We start from the raw sequence: 20,431 nt of genomic DNA on the forward strand, positions 1-20,431 counted from the left end.
TGGCCAGCAGGGGACAGCACCATCAGTGCCTGGGACCTGGTGCTTCCGTCTTTGCTTTAAATTTGCATCTTATAAATCATGTACTGAATGTTTTGTGTCACTTGCTCTGTGTCAAACACCCCAAGGGCACAGCCTGAGCGGGGAGGGGACCAAGCCTGGGATTGGGCCCTGGGGTCTTGTTCCTGTAGCAGCATTCAGAGCCATGAGACTCCCCCCAAGGAACGGTAGAGGCCAGTCATGCCAGGGCTCACCATGACCACTAACCCTCACCCCACCCTTTTGCTCGAGCGGGCCCAGTAACGTCTCCATTGGAGACTTTGTTGTTACTGTGTCTGGCATATCGAATACTCTCGGTAGCTTGCCGGGCTCTCCGAGAGGGGCGGAGGAATCGAACTCGGGTCGGCCATGTTGGCCGCTTGTAAGGCAAACGCCCTACCCGCTGTGCTATCACCCCACCCTTAGTGTTCAGCAAAGGGAAATGCTCCTACCTGAGGCCCCACACGACAGCTACTGGCAGCTGACCTCTGACCCCGGAAGGAGAAGCCTGGCTTCCATGCTTGGTGAAGCACATCCAAAAGGGGGTCTTGCCTACGTCTAGCCTCAGGTCATGTGGGGCCACACTGGTGGGAATAGGAGATACCAGAGAGTAGAGCTGCTGTGAGAAGGATCTGGTTTTAACTAAAACCCTGGATGCCAAAGGAAGTCTCAGGACATGGAGGCCACCCGATGACACTGAGTCCATCCACTGTCTGGCAGCTTGCAGAGTCGGACCTCAGTGGTGGGGTCCTGCATGTGGGCGACACAAGCAGCAGATGCTGGGCTGCCAATGGTGCAGGGAAGTGCTTGCCCGAGCCTAGGAGTGAGCCATGTGCAAGGTGAGGGGCAGAAGACCGAGGTCATTTCTGGGGCAGAGGGGGCAAGTAGAAACTCCACCAAAGGAAACCCCAAGAATAGTGTCATCCGCAATAGGTCCCCAGAGAACAGTCACAATACTTTTGCCTGCACCTGTGGATACTGAAAAGTGCCATGTAGGACACTGACCCTGACAGTGCAGGGACCCCTGGAGTGACAAGGGCATCATTAGCAAGATTGATAGAACAGAATCAGATTGATAATAAATGGTGATAACAGACATAATACAGAACTTGAATTTTGAAAATGACTAGAAATGAGACAAAAATCTAGAAGATCCAGAGGGCCAGAGATAGAGGTTAAGATGCTTGCCCTCCACGTGGCCAACCTGGGCTCTATCCCTGGCACCCTATAGGGTCCCCTGAGCCCCACCAGGAGTGCTCCCTGAGCACTGTAATACCAAACAAGACTACTACCCCGGGGACAAAGACCTGCTCCAGGCGAGAGGAGAAATGGGCTCTGTGGATAAACGGACAGATACAGAGAGCTGGGAGATCTGAAATGACCCAGAGAACTCACAAAGGGAAGAACTCTGACACGAGACTTTAGGAAGTGTCTCCTGAGACTACAGCCTCCCACGGGTTTCTACTGCAGACACTGGGGATGCAGAAGATGTGCAGCTCTGCCTGGGGACCTGCAGCTACCACCCGCAGGCTTGGGCCAAGGTCCTCACACACTCCAGCAGGGCTGTCTGTGGTCTCCTTCCAAACTGGCACCAGTGAGATGACAAAGGGCAACACTATGTGGCTCAGATGGATGCTCAAGTCAGGGCCTCTGGGCTGAGACAGCACAAACGCAGGTTAGATTGGAATTCCAGCAGCTCCAGCAGCCAGGTGTGGTTTGTGACCAAATGCTTCCCTAATTGTGTCCCACTTCCAGTTTAGGGTCAAGCAGAGAATGCCAAAGAGGCCCCTTACTGGTCCCATGCTGCCACTGGAGGGTCCTGTACCCCTGTTCCTGTCGCACAGTAATCCCATCCCATTCTGCTCCCAAGTCTGCCACACAGACCAGCAGGACCTCATCACTCCTCCCACAGTCGTTCGTCCATGGCTGCGGCACAGTCCAGCATTGTCCCCCAGCCCCGCAGGCAGTACTCTTCCCAATGGCCACAGATGGGGTGCATCAAGAGCTTCTCAGGAGCCCCACCAGGGTTGTAGTGATGCAGGTGCACCCAAGACCAATGCTCCAAGTATACAGTTATGCGCTAGTGCCTTGAGCATGTAGGTCACACACACCTGCGTTCACCACACTGATCACCAAGTCCTGGGTCTCCAGAAGGGCTCTGTACACAGGTTTGCAGGTCCTAGATACTCCCCTTTTCCAGGTGCTCCACTTGGTGGTCTGAGCTTAACTGTGGGCTGCTGCTGTGCATCAGCTGAAGTGGACAAAGTCCAGGCCCTCCTGTAGGTGCAGAGACTTGAGGTTGTCCTCGAAGGCACCTCCTGTGAGGTCCTGTTGGAAGAGGTGGACAGCTCTAGCTTGACCTAGGTCTCACTGGCCCAGGTTGGTCAGAAGAGGGTCCAGGATTTAGGCTGCCTGTCAGGTGGTCTATGCACTCCTGAGAAAAGACAGGGCCCAGATGGAACTGTGAGTGTGTTCAGCTGGTGTCCTACCGGGAGAGGGCTTTGGAGGTGCCCCTAGTGGGAGATTGTGGGTCCCTCTGCTCAGCCTGTCCTTGCCCGTGACTATGCTGGGCCTCCTCTCTTCATGCCCCTGGGGACAAAAACCAGCTTCAGGCTCCAGGAGCTGGGCTTGCTCTCAGCTGATGTGACCCTGATGTCTCAGAGGCCACCTCAGCTGGGGGAGTTGGGCAGGTCCCTGGTGTCTACTTGGCCTTGACGCCCACCTGAAGGTTTCAGGTTCCTCCAACCTCACTAACTGGACACTAAAGACATGAGCAGGGCCAAGGAGGGCCTGGTAATACAAGGTATGTGGTAACATACCATATGATCTGGGGTCCAGTCCAGGGACAGCCTGCGCCATTACTACTGGGTGCTGATTTAAGTGAAAAACATTGCTGGGGGGAGGGGATGGGGAGTGTAGGAAGGAGAGAGGGGAGCACTATGACCATGCTAGTTGGGAATGATTACTCTGGATAATATCGAACTGGGTGCTGAAAGGAGGTAAAGTGATACGCATGATACCCTTCAGTAACAGTACTGCAAACCACAGAGCCTAAAAGAATAAAAGGGGGAGAGAGAGAAAGGAAGGAAAGTGCCTGCCAATAGAGGCAGGCTGGCAGGGAGGGAAACTAGGGACACTGGTGCTCGGATAAGCACTGGTGAAAAGATGGGTATTGGAACATGGTATGACTGAAACCCGATCATGAACAACCTTGTAACTGTTTTAACTGTCTCATGGTGAGAATTTTCAGTCTCTTTACCTCCACCCTCTGCCCAACAGCCTCTTCTTCCTCCCAGCCTGCTCTTCAGGTTTTCAGAGGAAACATCCATCTCAAGGGCCAAGCCCAGAGGTCATTAACAACAAGCACTGGACCTGGGAAATGGGACTGTCCCTGAGAGGGGCGGGCCTGTCACTGGCCTGGCAGTCAGCCCTGGGTGTGTTCCCAGCACGGGCCTCACACCACCAACAACTCGCATCACACAGCACCACAGACCTCAGGAGACACAATGAGCCACCAGTAGAAATACCTGCCCATCAAGAGGTGGAGACCTTCGGCCTCAGGAAGCAGAGAAAGCTGGAGACCACTGCACCCCCAAGCGGGGAAGACACCCAGCCAGTGGTGAGCCCGAGGCCTGGGCATGCCTCCTGGTCAGCCCCATGCTGAGCACTGGGGCCTGGCTCTGGTCCGGGGCCTACTCCTGTGGACTGAGTGTGGAGATGCCCAGAACGGATGACCTCACAAGCACCATGTGCCTGAGAACATGTCAGACGGTGCCATGTGAACTATCTTGCATGGGCAGTGCTGAGCCACAGGCTCTGGGGGTGCATGTGAGCACAGTTCTTGGGGGAGGCCAGTGCTGGGCTCTCCCTGAAACTAGTCCAGCTGCTGAGTTTGCACTCACCTCATTTATCATGGAAGAGGTGCCTGCAGAGTTTTTACTAAGAGCTAGAGAAAAGAAAACTAGGTACGAAAGGTGCTGGAACACATAGGCCATTCTCTAATTCCACATTTATTAAGAGAATGTGAGGAAAATTCCGAGAGAAGAGTGAGGGAAGAAGAGTCTCCTCAGTGGTGAATGTTGCAATGATTAATGGAGCAGTTACACAGAAAGGCAGATTAACAGATCTACAAATTCAGAGAACAGAGAGATCTGTGTGTATATTCACATACAAAATATAAGGGAGGTGGAAAAGAAGTGGGATTACTTTTACGAGGACTCAAAAGGAGGACAGGACAACTGAGTATGCAAATGGAAAGATACATGGGTCCTTTTGTCTTTATAACAAAACTCTTGGACCAAAAACTATCAAAAATTGAGAAGCAGATGGACTTTAAGATTTCACAATGAGGAATTAATTTTAGAAAGAACATCAAAAGTACAAACAAACAAAAAAAAACCATAAGGGAAAATGTTGAGGGGCCAGCACATTAGTGGTTCAGGGTTTTGCCTTGCACGTGGCTGACCTGGGTTCTATCTCTGGCATGCTGTGGGACCCACTGAGTACCACTAGAAGTAATTTCTGAGCGTAGAGCCAGGAATAACCCCTAAGCATTGCCAGGTATGGCCCAAAACAAAACAACACACACCAAAAAATGTACATTATATCTAAATGAAAACATTTCTGAATACAAATTTTGTTGAATGACAGAAAAATCTGAATCTGCCACATATCAAATACTTTCTTATTTGCTTTCTGGGTCACACTCGGCAATGCACAGGGGTTACTTATTCCTGGCTCTGCATTCAGGAATTATTCTTGGTGATGCTCGGGGAACCATATGGGATGCTGGGAATCGAACCCGGGTTGGCAGAGTGAAAGGCAAATGCCCTACACACTGTGCTAACACTCCAGCCCCTATCAAATACTTTTTTATATATAAAGGAAAATATAAACCGGTGAAAAATAGTTTATAGAAAGGGAAATAAAAATGTGTTATGCAGATGTGAAAGACAAACACATTACCCATAAAACACTGCAAAGACCCTGATCTGAACAGAGTCAGAAGAGAGGGACTTGGGTGTATGCTGGGTGGACCGTGGACACGGCCATGGATTATGTGCCCACAAGATGCTGCAGCAGACAGTGTGTGTAGTCTAAAGGTCCCTCAATAAACTGGCAAGGGGAGGCTCACTTCTGTACTGAGGAATTTACAGCTACTGGGGTGGGGGTGACGGAGGTGACAATCAGTACTCCAGAAGCCTGGGGGTCCCACTGGTGATTCTGAGTTGGCCTGCGGTTCAATGTGGGGTCTGAGGATGCGATGCTAGGGCCTCCAGAGCTGCCTTCAGCTCAGGAATGCTTGTGTGTTGAAGCCAGTTGGGTGTCCTAATCACTGTGCTATCTGCCAGTTCATAAATCCACAAGAGTAGACTTAGGACTCTCCCAGTCGTGACTGGAGGCAGATGGCACTCCAGGAGACACCCCAGCCATGACCTCATGCCAAGCAGTAACCCTGGATATGAGAGGGGCTCTCTCCAGAGCTCACAGCAAACCACAGTGTACACTGTTTGTTTCTTCAAGTTGTAAGGGAACTTGCGTCAGCCTGAACACAAACAGGTCCTCCCACAGCCAGTGTGTGTCCTTGCTGGACAGCAAGTTACCCCTTGGCCACAGTGCCACACTCACCAGCTTCACACAGATCACAAAGGGCGGCCGGGCAGCTCGGAAGTGCAGGATCGGAACCCGGGGCTTGGGCCTTTCCTGAGAGGAGAGAAGATCATGCATGGCTCTGCTCCCACACTGTCCTCCATGCTGGCTCCCTACAGTGCTGCCAGGTGGGCATCTGTAGCCTGGGCCCTCCCCCACCTGGCCACCCCATAACTGACCCCAGATGGGGAGGAAGGGCCACACCTGTAAGCAGCACCAATGGCTCTACAGTCCTTGCCCAGTATCCTTCTCAGATGCCCAGGACAGACTTTTAGTGACAGAGCTGCGGTGGGCGGAGCCAGTGATGGGGCTGTGGTGGACCATGAAGGCAACTAATCACATCCAAATGTGCTCGTTCCCCACACACCTGAGAGTCCTCGTAGCAGTAGAAGCCCTTTTTGATCTTGTTCTCATCCACATCACAGAAAGTGGCCACCTGGGGAGAACACAAGGTGCCAATGAGGGTTATGGGGGGATGTGACGGTGGGGGACAGTGAGGATGGGGTGGGGGCATGAGGGTGGGGATGAGAGCAGGTATGGAACAGTGAGAGGTTGGGGGCAGGAGGGTTGAGGTGGGGGCGGGTAGGATGCAGTGAGAGTGAGGGATGAGGGGGAGGTAGGGGAAAGTGAGGGTGGAGTGAAGGCACAAAGGCAGAGATGGGGGCAGGTAGGAGGCAGTGAGGATGGGGATGGGGACAGGCAGGGGGCAGGAGGGTGGGGATGGGAGCAGGCAGCGGGCAGTGAGTGCAGAGGCGGGGGCCGGGGCCAACCTTGTTTCGGGACTCAGCTGTGAGGCTTCGGTAGAGCCGGCGTCCCTGCTTGCCGGCGTTCCAGATGGTGAAGGCCTTCCAGTGTGGCAGGACCTGCTCCTCCAGAAAGCGGACGCGGTGGATCCAGATGGTGGTCCTATAGAGTGGGGTGGGGGTGTAACCTGGGCAGCCCAGACCTGCTCCGCCCCTTCTCCACCTGTCTGCATCCCCTTGGTCCTCTCCCATCAGGGCAGCTCCAGCCCCATCCCTGCAGCTGCACCAACTGTCAAGAGGGTGATCATGGATGGAAGCACAAAAGTCAGGTGGCTGGGACACAGTGACCACGAGCTGCCACTGGCTATGTTCCCTGTGGAAGCTGCCCAGATGACAAGGCTGCCTGGCAGACCTGGAGGGGCAGGCTCCGTGCCCTCAGCCCCAGGTCTGCCGATCTGAGAGTCCAAGAGCACCAGTGAGATCAGTGGGTTTGAGTAGATGCACCACAGGGCCCTGGAAGGGTCACATGAATGGTTGGTAGTTTCAACTACTGGCAAGGAGGAATGTGGAGCTCAGAACTCACACACTGCTCTTGGACAGTGACAGCTTTTATGGGAGAACCGTTTGGCATCGTGTTAATAACAGAAGTGATACCTGCCCTGCAATCCAGCAATTCCATGTCTGTTTATGCAAGTTGGTGGAAACAACTCAACAAATACCACTGTTGCTGGAGCTAAGACCCGGGAGTGGCCCAGGCACCTACCAGGACAGATGAATGTCCCAAAAAAGTGATTTGTGAAGGATGCCAGACACGGAAAGGGAGTGGGGTTCGACGCAGGTCATCCCTGGCAGGCAGATCTAGTCCATGGTAACAGGTATGAAAGGTAGCTAGGACACTGAACTCTTTCTGGGCTGATGGAAATTTTCTTCTTTATGGAGAGCATTTGTCATCAGTGGTAAGAGATTATTTTCTCAGCTGTGATGATCATTTCCCCACAGAAACAGCCCTACCAGAATCCATAATGAAGACGAACACTTAGAAGTGGCATACGAAGGTGGCTGAGCACAAACCAGCAGAACTATGGAAGCTGGCACATCTACAATCTTCTACAGGCTGCGAATGATCTACAGACTGAAACGTGGGACATCTGGAATCCTGCCATCATCCTGACCATTCGCATGCATGGTCTCCTTCTTAAGAATCTGTACCTCAGTTCTATGAAGAGTTTGTCAATCGCACTTGGCTATGCCCATGCCACTTCCCAGGGTGTTGTGGCATTGAGCACACAGGAAGGACCGGACCAGGCAGCTGGCCAGGGGGAGCTGTGCTGCCCATGCCCTCAGCCTGTTCACTTGTGAAAAATCCCTCTTTTATGTTGAGAAGTTTCCCCCTTTCTTTACCACCCACCACACAAAAGAGTGATCTAATGTGAGTTTCTGTATCGGATTAAAATCTTTTGAGCTGTGAGTGGCAAAACCTCACAGTAATGAGCTTTAATTACACCCTCGGGCTTGTTGGGAACTGAATCCCTGCAGATGCCTCAAAGCCCACCAGGAGAGCCCCAGTCTGTCCACTGCTTTGAGGACAGTCAGCACTGACGTCACTGAAAGTGTCCGCTGTGAGACACTGCCAACACTCCAGGAGGGAAAGGCTTGTCCCAGGAAACACCCACCCCTGCCCACCTCCCACAACCCCGTCTCCGTGTGGGGGTGGGGAACCAGAGGAGTGCACCGGCTGCTGCCTGCACAGCTCTCATCCATCTCTGAGACTGTCCCTGAGGTGCCCGTTTCCTCACACAGTGACTAGAACTCGGGTGCCTGTGGAAACTCACCTGTATTCTTAGAAACCTTCCTTTACTTCAAGTCCCTCGTGGACTGTTTTTATGGGTTAGGCACTTAGAAGTGAGGTGCTAAGTGACCAGGACAGGAAGCTCTGATAGTCCCCCACCCTTCAGCACTCTGACTTTTGCTCTGGGAGGGGGAGAAAATTGAACCCTGCCCCAGGCACTGTTCCCTCCTCGACCTTGGGGGCACTGGGGTAGCAGGGCTGAAGGCCACACTACCTCACAGAGGTCCCTGGGAAGGGGCTTCGATGGGGCTGTGACCCCCAGGCACTAAGACGAATGACATGGTGTGTTACCTCATGACTGAGACTCCCTGGAAGTATGAAGAGGGGTGTCATGGTTGGTTTGTGGTACGCCCACAGGAATGCCTTAGGTCCGTCTTCGATTAGGCGGTAGCTTCCCGATAGGGTCTGGGGAGCATGTGAGCGCACCAGCCGCACAGCTATCTTCAGATGTTTGGTGGCATTTCAGTGTCTAGTCTGGCTAGCTTAGGCACTCCCTCTCATGTGGACTTTCCCCCCCTTTTTATTTTCTGAGGTTCTGCAAGGTTGATATTATTTCTCCTGAAATTCTTGGTAGAATACATCAGTGAAGCCATCTGGCTTGGCTTTTCTTTACAGAAAGTCTTCAAAAAATTACTAACCTATTTATTTATTGCATTATGGTATCTACTGGTACCTGGAGGCTACTCCCAGCAAAACGCTTTGGGGTCATATGCCCTGGGGCAAGGTTTGAACTCCGAGCCTCCACATGCAGAACATGTGCTTTGTGTCGTTGAACTGTCTTCCTGTCCCACAAACCTGATATTTACTCCCTCTCCGGCTCCTATTATCATCTTTTAAAGATATGACATTTTTTAACATAAACTGATTTTGTTAAATTCCATATATTTGACAAACACAGTTAAATAAGTCCTCAAGGTCATTGAAGAAGGTTCATGAAAACTATGATTTCAAATGAAATGACACAGGAGTAATGAAACTAGGGGCTGGAAAGTTACTACTGCAGGTAAGGTGCTTACCTTTCACGTAGCCCACCTTGTTTCTAACCCCAAGAACCCTGATGGTCCCCCAGGACTGCCAGGAGTGATCACTGAGCACAGAGCCAGAAGCAAGCTCTGAGCACCATCAAGTTTGGCTCCAAAACCGAAACAAAACAACAACCTAATTTTACCAGGGGCTGACTTAATCCTTAGATTCAACTCCCATAGTGTATTTCTGGCCAGAAAACCAAACAAACAACAACAACAACAAAAAACCCCACAAACTTCTAGTCAAATCCCCAAACATTTCTAATGGGAAATAGTGACCTGCTCATTTCCCACCTTCTGACTGTAGCTCAGGGCCCTGCACAATAGGATCCCAGACTGTCAGGGCCAAGGCCTGCCCTGCTCTGAACATGGAGCCACTCGGCAGGGTGCACCCCCTAACCCCCCCCCCCCCCAACACACACTCCTTAGGATAATGTTGGTTTGTCCTTTCTCTCTTGCCACAGGAGCTTATGTTTATTGGGTTACACCCATCACAGTGCTCCTGAGTCACTCCCATTCCTCTGTAAAACTCTTCTCTGTGCTCTCCTCCCCAACCAGTTAATCACCCTTTTCCCCTAATCAGATTCTGTTAACTTGTAAGGTCAGATCCTTCTAAAGACACTGAACTTGTAAGTTAAATATTTCTTTTCCCAACTTTTGCTTCGTTTACTTTAAAGCAATGTCCTTTTTCTATGGACACAGGAAGACAGTTAATATTATGCTTTTGTAACTTGGGAGTTAATTGAATCCAAATAATATTCACTCCCAGATATCAGTTGGTTCTCCCCACCCCCTTGCTTAATTTCCAAATATTTCAAGTTGGCTTAATGATTTATAGCTTAATTCTGGCTAGTGCAAGACTGCCATCAGTTGAATTTTTTTCAAATTTGCTTTAAAGCCCCAAATACTACCTAGAACTTTATAAGAATTCTGCAATTTCATCTAAATATTCATCAGGTCAAGTTTGTTCACCATGTTGCTTAAATCCTCTCTATTTGTAGATCTGAACATCCCTGCCAACCTTGCTTTCTGCAGATTACTAAGGGATGTTAAAACCGAACTCCAAAGTGGGCAGACCCAGGTTAATCTCCTGTACCCCATTTGATCCCCTGTGCCCCACTAGGAATGACATCTGAATGCAGAGCCAGGGGTAGACCTTGAGCACTGCTGGATGTATCCCCAAAAACAAAACGAATGAAATCTCCAGTTGTAATTGTAGATTTGCCTATTTTCCCCTTTATTATGGTCGGTTTGTGCTGGATAGCTTTTGAAACCCTATGGCTAGGCCTATCACATTCAGGACCACTACAGTGTCCTGCAAAATGACCTTTTCACCCAGCCTGCAGATCACCTTGCACCATCAGATGCCAAATGGTTGATTTCTCACTAAAATTACTGTAGCAATATTTAGGGTTAACATAAGAGAAAGCATGAGACAAGTTTTTTCCCTGAAATGTGGAAAACAGTGAGTTTCAACATGAATAGCATTTACACGAAGTTCAAGGCTGTCCCATCTCTGGGATCGCAGCCATCATGCACACTGTCAGTGTCCCTGTGACAGAAACCCCATGTCAGGAGACAGAAGGGTCACCCAGGGGAAGATAGCACCTCCAAAAACAGACTCCTCAGCCAAGCGCTACACATTCAGAGCCCTCAAAGATAAGACTGTTTGCAGGCCCCTGTCCCCCTCTCCTAGAGCAAGCTGAAGAAGAAACACACATACTGTAACTATAAGAAAAATGGGACACACACGTGAACACGCACACATGCACATGGACACAGCATACCCCCTCACTGTCCTGTGTATGCACATATGTGAAGGGACACACATCTGAACACGTGCATGGACACAGCACGTGGGCACACAAGAACACGCACACACATACAGAAGTAAACACACGCCCTTCCATGGCTTCCTCTGTCTGCACTCCACCGCTCCTTCCCTCATGCAGCCTTCGGCTTATACCCAGATAAGTGGCTCATCCACTGTGGGTCACATCCGAGGAGAGGAAAGGAGGATGGGGGGAGGGGCTCTGAGTAGGGATCTGGCTGGAGAAGGGGGTGCCCCGTCATCTGAGGTGACCATTGGAGGAGCACAGCACTCAGCTGGAGAAAGCTGGCGCTCTAAGCAAGGGAGGACCAGACTTGTGGGCACCTACAGTGCCACCCAGTGCAAGGACTCATGACCCTGAATGCCCACCTGACCCAGTGAACACCACATGACATAGTGATGCCCTGGTGACCTGGTACACACCCATGAATTAGTGCATGTCAACGTGACTCGGTGCACGCCCACGTGATGCAGTGATACCCACGTGACCCAGTGTATACCCATGTGACCCAGTGCATGCCCTCATGCATCCCTGCTGCACCTCCCCCCGCTCCCCCGCCCCCCCCCCCCCCCCCCCCCCCGTCTTCAGAGCTGTGAGCCCACACTTGCTGGGCCCGCCCCACCAAAACCAGCCACCCTCAGTGTGACCAGTCAGAAATCATGAACAAACTCAAGGACGGAGTGTGTGGCTGCGCTCAGGTGGTAGCGGTAGAGGAGGAGGCTGCGGTCCACGCGGAAGACTCCACCGCCCTTTCTGAGGTGGTTGTAGAAGAGAAGCAGGTCCTCAGGCACGCCCTGTGGGAGAAGGAAGACACACATTCAGGGCAAGGGCCCAACCACCTCTCCACACTTGAGGTGACAGCAAGTTCACAACATCCCCTGCTGCCCCAGCGTGGCTGGGGCAAAAAGACTTGGCTGCTAGGAGGCACCCGGGGAACTGTCAAGATAGAAGTACGGAAATGCAGGAGCAGCTGCTCTGAGCCTAGTGCTCCTCTCTCACAGCCTCTCATGTGGGCCTGGGACAGCTGATGTCACTGGTGCACAGAGCTCTGTCCCCAGACCCTGCAGACCCCATTCTGGAAAAGCCAGGTCACCCTCCCCAAGTTGAGAGGAGCAGCAGGAAAAGTGAAATCCCCCTCTTCAAGGAGCAGGGAGAAGGCAAGGAGACCCTGAGCCTGAAATTCAAGAGAGAAAAGTGTCTACCGGAAGTGGGGGATTGAGGTCAGAGGAGAGCTGTGGGTGTGGGGCCGAGGCACCATCACTATTGGATGCCTGTGAGCTGGGGCGCGCTGAAGTGCATGGAAAGGTTTGCTTGTGTTTTCTTGCCCATTCCTGGGGTTCTGGGGGATACTCCCAGCTCTGAGCTTGAACACACGCCTCAGAGCTACTTCCTGAAGCCCAGGGATGGTCTTTCTTCTACACAGGCAGAATCTGGCTCGGAGGCTGACAGCTTCCTACCCCACTATGGCGTCGGGATGTGTCAGGGCCAGAGTTCGTGTTTCCTGCGGCATGTCTGTGCCAATCTCCCTCACCCTTCTACACAGAAACTCACTGGACACTCACAGCAGAAGCAGGGAGAAAGCCTCCAGGAGGGCCCTCTGCCTGGCCTCTGCATTACTGAGACCTGGATTCCCGCTGAGGGGCACCTCTCTGTGTGACCATGGAGAGACAGGGACCTAAGGTTGAGAGCTGGATTCCTCCATGGGGAGGTGAGCTGGAGCCTCCTGATTCCAACTGCATAAGAACAGGTGCCGGACAGAGCTGCGTGCATGTTCAGTGGGTACAGCTGGGCATGAGGCAGCCTGACGGGTGAGCTGGCCTGGGCAGCCCTGGTTTACACCCTGGTTTACATCCTCAGCTCAGCCATGACAGGGAAACAGTGCTGCTGTTTCCACCTCATGGGGAGGTGGTCCAGATGGATGGTCCAGTGTGGAGAGCAGAGGAGCTGGCTTCTCCCTCCAAACGAAGTGATGTGAGAGACGGGGAGAGGAAAGGAAGGTCCAAGGAAAAGGCTCAGAGCATGAAAGGCTCTGCTGTGTGCCTGGTCCACCAGCCTCATCAGGATCAAGGTCGTGAAGGCTGACAGCCCCATCCCACAGTCTCATTTAAGGGAAACAAACCACTTAGCCCTGAGATTTGCTTCTTCGCTGGTGGTGACAGCATGAACTCCAAGACTGTCCAGGAGGTGAGAGAAGGCAGCTCCAGCCCTGGCCCCTCAATCTGAGACCAGTGTGGGAAAAGTGCTCCCAGCTGGGTGTGGGCATGGGGAAGGTGCCCCTCCAGGCCCCGCGTCTACTGTGCCACTGCCCTGCCTACACCCCACACTTCCCCAGACAGCCTTAAACCAGAACAGGGTCGGTGGGCTGTGGGCCTGAGCAGTGTGTGGCCTCAGAGTAGTGCAGATGAGCTGCAGGCCTTTGTGAAGAGGTTTCACTGGAGGTAAGGGCACAGAGCCCACGACCTGGGTGGCCTGGAGCCCCCACAGTGCACCCCGGGACCCCGAGAGGGGCCACCAGGGACCCATACTTACCCTCCCACCCTCATCAAATGGGCCCACATGGGAAAACCACGTCCGAGAGCAGAACCAGGTGGGCATGATTACGGTTGGGCCATTGGAGGTGAAGACCTAGAAGGAACCACACACATTGGCAGGTTAGTTGGGCCAAGGGTTCAGAGCAAACAAGTGACCGCTAGCTTTCCACAAAGCATCACAGACTGCAGAGAGTCAACCCCCCTCTGCAGGGGAGGGCTCACTCAGACCTACAAAGCTGACAGACAGACGTGGGCATGGGGCAGGGAGTCCCCTTGGCACAGCCAGTTCCAGGTGCCCCACTGGGTGACTTTCTGGGCTGGACTCAGACTATCTGTGAAGGAGGGTGCTTCCCTGGCTCCACCCAGCAGCAAAGCCTCACATGGAAATGAAATCTATGGGGAAGAAAAGACCAGAAAAACTACAAAAAATAAAGGACATGACTCAAAAGTATCAAGTCACAAAAGGTTAATTAAAGCAGCTGCTTTGGGATCCTGAGTGAGGAGGATTGTGGGAACCACCGAATTTGCTGAGCCCAGCTCAAAGGAGGCCTGCACAGCGGCTGCCAGTCTGGAACACGGGTTGTGCTTATATGTGTTACATGTCCTTGCTCCTGTGTCTGACTGGTTATGCTCGTTATTAACACAGCTATGAAAACTGATCAATTTGATTATACCCACAGAACAGCCCATCACTGATAGCCTCTCACATGGCATACAGAGACGACCCTCCTTTACTAAGGCTTTAACCATAACTTAGGGAAGATGGAAACATTTCTAGGAAGACATAAATCACCAAAACTGCAAAGAAAAGGAAAATTTTTCCTCCATCTACAAAAGATCCTAAGAAGGAAAAAAAAAGATTAAAGGAGAAGTAAAAAAATAAATAAATGAAAACACTGCTCCCTCACCCCCACCGCCCCCCCCCCATTACCAATTACCAATTACCCCCGCACTCTCAGCTAAAACAAACAAATGAAAAATGTCCAGGCTCATACAGATTCACTGGTGAAGCCCACCTAAGTTTACAACACAACCATGAGGAGCTGAGAGTACAGCACTATGTATAGGGGAGGAACTGGCTTTGCATGAAGCTGACCTGGATTTGATCTCTGACACCCCGTATGGTCTTGCAAGCCCACCAGAAGTGATCCCTGAGTGCAGAGCCAGGAATAAGCCCTGAGCACCACCAAGTGTGGCCCCAAAACAATAAATAGATAAATAAATAAACAAACATGATGGTGCCAGAGAGATAGTAGAGCAGATAGGGTTGGTTGAGTGCATGAGTCAACTGGTCATAAACCATATTAGTAAAGGCTTGGAAAACACACATCCAGGGTTGGAATGATAGTAGAGCTGGTAGGGCATTTGCCTTGCACACAGCAGATCGGGGTTTGATCCTTAGCATCCCATATGGTCTCCCAAGCTCTCCAGGAACAATTCTTGAGTGAAGAGCTAGGAGTAACCCTTGAGAATTGCCAGGTGTGGCCCAAAACAAACAACAACAAACAAACAAAAAGAAAAGATACACTCACCCCCACAGGTGCAGAGAAAGCTTGAACAAAGTATAACCCCTTTTGTGATAAACATAGTGAAACCTGGGACAAGAAGGCAGCTGGCTTAACCTAGGAAAGGTTTTTTACAGTTAACATCATCTCACAGTGGTGAAATGCTTAAAGCTTCACCTTAAAGTTAAGGACAAGGTAACAATCCTTGCACCTACGACTACTATTCTGCTTAGTGCTGGAAGTTCTGGCTAGAGCAATAGACAAAAACTAAAGGCATTTTATTTCTAGTTTCAAAAGAAAGAAGCAAAACAATAAAACTATTTGCTTGCAGAGGACACAGTCCTATCTATAAGTAGAAAATGTAGGAATAACTATAACAGAAGAATATAAGATGTATAGACACTAAAAATTACCAAACATCCTTGAAAGAACTCAAAGGTGTTGGAGAGGGAGGAGACAGTCACCCCTAGAGAAAGTCCAGGCAGAGCATGGGGTCCAGGGGCTGACCTGTGCAGGCAGACACGGCTATGTCTGGGAACCACTGCTCCTGGACCAGCACACATGGGTTGCTGATGAAGGCTGGGTCCTGGAATGCCCAGAGTTTTGCATGAGGGTGGCTGTGGATAGGCTCACCTTCGGAGGAAGACGGAGAAAGTGGTAATGCTTTCTTGAATTTGCTTCTGCACTTGTTTCATCAAGGTTCAAGGTATCTAATATTGGATGCCCTTTTGTGATTGGTGGTAGTGTTTTTTTTTTCCGGGGGCGGGGCGGAGGTCACACCCAGGAATGCTCAGGGGTTACTCCTGGCTCTGCACTCAGGAATCAGTCCTGGTGGTGCTTGGGGAACCATATGGAATACTGAGGATCAAACCCAGGTTGGCCGTGTGCAAGGTAAATACCTTATCTGTTGTGCTATCACTCTGGACCCCTTTTGTTGTTGTTTTGGAGCTAAAGGACCATTTCTGGTGGGGCTCAGGGGATTATATGTGGAGCTGGGTATGGAACCCAGGTCAGCTTGCACACAAGGCAAACACCTTACTTGCTGCTCTATCTCTCTGACCCCTCTACTATCAACTGTCTTGAGAAAGGGCCCCCATAGACCATGCTTTGCATATTTGTGAAAATGGAAGACTAGGGATCAGCTTAGACTATTGTTTATGTTTCTGGGAAAATCTTTCCTTTAGAACGTTGCCCTAAGCTAAATTTTGAGATATAGAAGATGGCGACTGGGAGAATGGAGAGTAGAGAAGAGAATTTCTCTATTCTTTAAAATTAGTTTGTGAACCAATGTTACCTACCTTAAGACATAACTGATAATGACAAATCACCAGTTCGTGATACTGATTAAACAAGCAGTACCCTTGAAAGGAGCTGCCTTTCTTTTGCTCTCAGATTACAATCTGGACTTATAGGAATTGAAAAATGAAAAAGATTCTAGTTTCTGGGGCTTACCAGATGGGCCTCAGGATGGGACAAATGCCACCCTTGGAGGCAGCACCACTGAGAAGGTACCAGATCCATTTCCAAGTTCTGCACTTCCTTCCCTGCCTCCACCACTGCCCTCTTGGTTTTCTGCACCAAAAACCATATTCTCCCTCTCTGAATCTAAAGAATATATGTGACTCAGAAAATTCAGCAGCTGGATGAAAAGCAGCACCCCCACAAGAGAAAGCCTGGAAGAGCAAAGATGTTTCAGACATTCTGCATGCTCTTAAGGGTATGAATTAGGATTCACTCCATGGCCCTGAATGTGTCCTGGTAGGAGGTCCATTCAGAACTGGAAAAGATGAAGGCTCTTACACAGAAATCTGCACTTCAGGAAGGTGATTCCTTTGAGAAAGAAACATTTCCATGTTCTATTTCAGAAACTTCGTTTGGACATCACCTTTCATTTCCAAAGCTCAGTGCACCAGCAGCGTTCTTCACCTTTCACACCCACCCTACAGACCAGGGCGGGGAGACCAGTTGTCTTCAAAGTTACAGTCTGGCTGAAGAGGCCAGCGGACATGGAAGGTGCTGATGAGAAGACCATGCCCTCCTGGGAGGGAAGGGGCAGGCAGCCTGCCCACATACCCCCAGTACAGGAGCAGGGTCTCTCGGCTGCTGGGTAGAGTGAGAGGAACTTCCTTGGCACAGCACACCTCACTATGAAGGTCTTAGGAGCCTCTGCTCTTTTTTGGCCAATTTTGGTTTTGTGCCACACAAAACAGGATGACCTGATTCTGTGCTTAGAGGTCCTCGGGCTTTGGTCCTTCAGTTCCTCAGAGGTCAGAAGTGCTTGGGGGACCATGTGGTGCCAGGACTTGAACCCAGGCCTCCTCCAGGCAAATCCTGCACTCAGCCCATTGAGCATCTCTCTGGCTCAAAGAATCTTTGCTGTAAAGTCTGTCTCAAGGGCAGGAGAGACAATAGTGTTGGAGATAAGATGCTTGCTTTGCAACCACAGCACCGAAAAGGAGAGAGAGAACAAAAGGGAATGCCCTGCCACAGAGGCAGGATGGGATGGGGGGATGGGGGTGGGAGGGATACTGGGATCAGTGGTGGTGGAGAATGGACACAGGTGGAGGGATGCGTACTCGAACACTGTATAATTGAAACCCAAGCACAAAAATTTGTAAGTCTACAACTGTACCTCATGGTGTTTCACTAATAAAAAAAAAAAGAAAAAAGATGCTTGCTTTGCAATGTGACTGATCTGGGTTCAATCTCAGCACCACATATGGTCCCTTGGGCACTGCCAGAAGTGAGACCTGAGCATGGAGCCAGGAGTGAGCCCTGAGCACTGCTGGTATGGCTCCAAAACCAAAACCAAAAAGTTAACTTCACTTAGAAAAAACATTTTTAGGAAAAGGTCAGAAAAATATAACTAGAGAATTATAATTTTATACTATAGGCAAAAGTATAAGTTATACAGAATACACTCAAAAAAACTTTATGAATCACACCATTAATTCTGTTTTCTAAAAACACTTTTTGTTCATAAGACTTATCCATGAATCAACTAAAATCATACAGAATCAGTTCCGCAAAGGTGACTCAGATTCCTGAGCTGAAAGACAAAAGCTGGAAGCAGCCCAAATGTCCCTCAAAATACAGGCCCAGACACTGCAGAGATGACTGTCCCCAGCAGTGAAGTGAAGGAAGTGTCCATGAGCACAGCACCACAGACCATGCTGACACACTTGGGTGGACAAGAGAAAGCTGCCACAGAATGAGGGATTCCATCCCTAGGGACAGAAGTCAGGTAGGATTCCGGGGGCCTGGCTGGGCCTGGGGTGATGAGGTCCTGTCAGTACTCAAGGCAGTAACTACAGAGGCCTTTCCCACGGAGGTAAGACTGTGTTCCGGAAAGACGGCTGCTCCAAGGCCGAGGCCCTTTTTTTCCCCAACAGTGCAGGAATGTGCTGGGAGCCAGTGTCTGACCAGTGCCAGCCTGTCCCTCCAACCATGCCACTTATGTGCTTGAGAATACTCAGACCTCACACACCTTAACGTCCCTGGCCAGGTTCTCCTGTCTATTTTACACAGTCAGGAAGCATCACAGGAAGGGTTGAATCCAATGGACCTCAAAGGGTGCTTATGGGTGCACTCAGGCCCCACTAGGTTAACATCCAGCAGGATAAGCACCCCTGATATTGCTTACCCATTCTGATGCGACTTGGGCTCTGATGTTAAAAATAAAACGTGGGCAAGAAAACTTGCTTAATACATGAACAGTTATTACCTGTGTTTTCAATGTAGCCTCTAGAGCTGACTGTCAGGCTATGAGAAGGTCATGGGGCAAAGCAAGATGCAGTCAAGGGTCTCATGACCAATAGGAAAGGAGGAGGGAGGTCAGCAGTGAAAGGGCTGAGCACAGAACCCAAAGTGCTCCTCCTTCTAGGGCCAAGGGAGATGTCACCACTTCTGCCTCTCAGCTTTGACTTGGGGGAGGCTGCTGCTCTGGTTGTCATTATGTTGTGTTACCATGATGCAGGATCAGGGCCCTGTGCAGTCCTTGGTTGCCACAACAGAAGTGAACTGACCTTCGGTTCAGTTCAGTTCTGTTGCTCTCCCACTGGAATTTGCTCTACTCTGTAAGTTAGAATGGCAGGTACATGCTTTGGTTTTTTTTTGGCTTCTGGGGTCACACTGGCAGTGCTCAGGTGTCACTGCTGGCTCCATACTCAGGAATTACTCCTGGTGGTACTCAGAGGACCATATGGAATGCCAGGGATCGAACCTGAGTCAGCCAGGTGCAAGGCAAACACACTGCCTGCTGTACTATCACTCCAGCCCTCGGGTATATGCCTTTTTAACAGTGAAGTCTAGTACTGATGTTCTCTTTGGCATTCAAATGGCGGAGGGGGGGGGGGGGTGGTGGAATTACTGTCAAATTAAGTTCTAGAGCCCGGCAAGCTACCTAGAGTATCTCACCTGCACGGAAAAGCCTGGCAAGCTACCCATGACGTATTTGATATGCCAAAAACAGTAACAACAAATCTCACAATTTGTTGTGAGATGTTACTGGTGCCCACTTGAGCACCAATTGATGAACAACAGGAGGACAGTGCTATAATAGTGTTAAGTTCTAGAATCACAAAGTCTCACACTTGTCAGAACTTTGATCACAGTGTTAACCTGAGCAACGGGCTGTCAAGCTGCGAAGTGTGCAGATACACTAGTGTGCTCAGATAATTCCCCACGGCTGGACATGTGGTCTGCCTCCGATTTTTCACTATTATAGCGATTTTGTCCTTATAACCACAAATATGCTGCTGTACTTTTCAACCCCAACATTTCTCTTTGCTGTTTTTAATTTCTTGCCGTGGGGGCCACACCTGGTGGTGCTCAGGGCTCCTCCAAGAGGACTTGAGTAACCATATGTGGTTCTGGGGATTGAACCAGGGTCATCTGTGTACAAGGCCAAGTGTCCCACCCACTATACGCTGCTCTAGTCCCTGCTGTTTTTCATTTCTCTCTCTCTTTTTTAAAATTTTGGGTTCCATACCTCTGTGATGATCTGTTTCTGCTCAGTGGATTCAGGACCCTACATGGTACCAGGTGTCGAACCCTAGTCAGTTACATACATGTAGTGGTGGCGTTATTTTTTTTCGAAAATGTGCACTCGTCTACTATGGCTGCTTTCCCCTCTGAAGTGAATAACAAAACTGAATTTCTGATGTCAGAATTGACTAGTGAGTCCGAGAAAGAACTAAGAGACCAGGTTCCTGCTTAGACTGAAGGAGGCCTCACACAGGCACAAGATTCGCCCAGCCCAC

General features: G+C 50.4%; 2 protein-coding genes across 5 annotated transcripts in view; one reads left to right on the forward strand and one right to left on the reverse strand.

Moving 5' to 3' along the window:
• The window catches only part of TBCD (tubulin folding cofactor D), a 106,763-nt gene extending 98,687 nt beyond the window's left edge, over positions 1 to 8,076 (forward strand). The window contains exon 39 of the mRNA XM_056115263.1: positions 7,428 to 8,076. Coding sequence (XP_055971238.1) covers positions 7,428 to 7,451 — 24 coding nt within the window. The 3' untranslated portion in view covers positions 7,452 to 8,076. The remainder of the gene's footprint in view (positions 1 to 7,427) is intronic.
• B3GNTL1 (UDP-GlcNAc:betaGal beta-1,3-N-acetylglucosaminyltransferase like 1) overlaps positions 2,253 to 20,431 on the reverse strand; it is a 70,201-nt gene continuing 52,022 nt past the window's right edge. Inside the window, exons 7-12 of one of the 4 annotated variants that reach the window (XM_056115267.1) lie at positions 13,664 to 13,759; positions 11,804 to 11,928; positions 6,456 to 6,591; positions 6,053 to 6,121; positions 5,665 to 5,739; positions 2,253 to 2,364 (exon numbers count right to left, since the gene is read on the reverse strand). In XM_056115267.1, the coding sequence (XP_055971242.1) occupies positions 2,284 to 2,364; positions 5,665 to 5,739; positions 6,053 to 6,121; positions 6,456 to 6,591; positions 11,804 to 11,928; positions 13,664 to 13,759 (582 nt within the window). In that variant the 3' untranslated portion in view covers positions 2,253 to 2,283. Of the gene's footprint in view, positions 2,365 to 5,437; positions 5,799 to 6,052; positions 6,122 to 6,455; positions 6,592 to 11,803; positions 11,929 to 13,663; positions 13,760 to 20,431 lie in introns of those variants that run through there. The other 3 variants (XM_056115269.1, XM_056115266.1, XM_056115268.1) reach the window with 3 other exon arrangements.

Source organism: Sorex fumeus, unplaced genomic scaffold (genome assembly GCF_029834395.1).
Source record: "Sorex fumeus unplaced genomic scaffold, SorFum_2.1 ptg000029l, whole genome shotgun sequence".
Taxonomy (NCBI): domain Eukaryota; kingdom Metazoa; phylum Chordata; class Mammalia; order Eulipotyphla; family Soricidae; genus Sorex; species Sorex fumeus.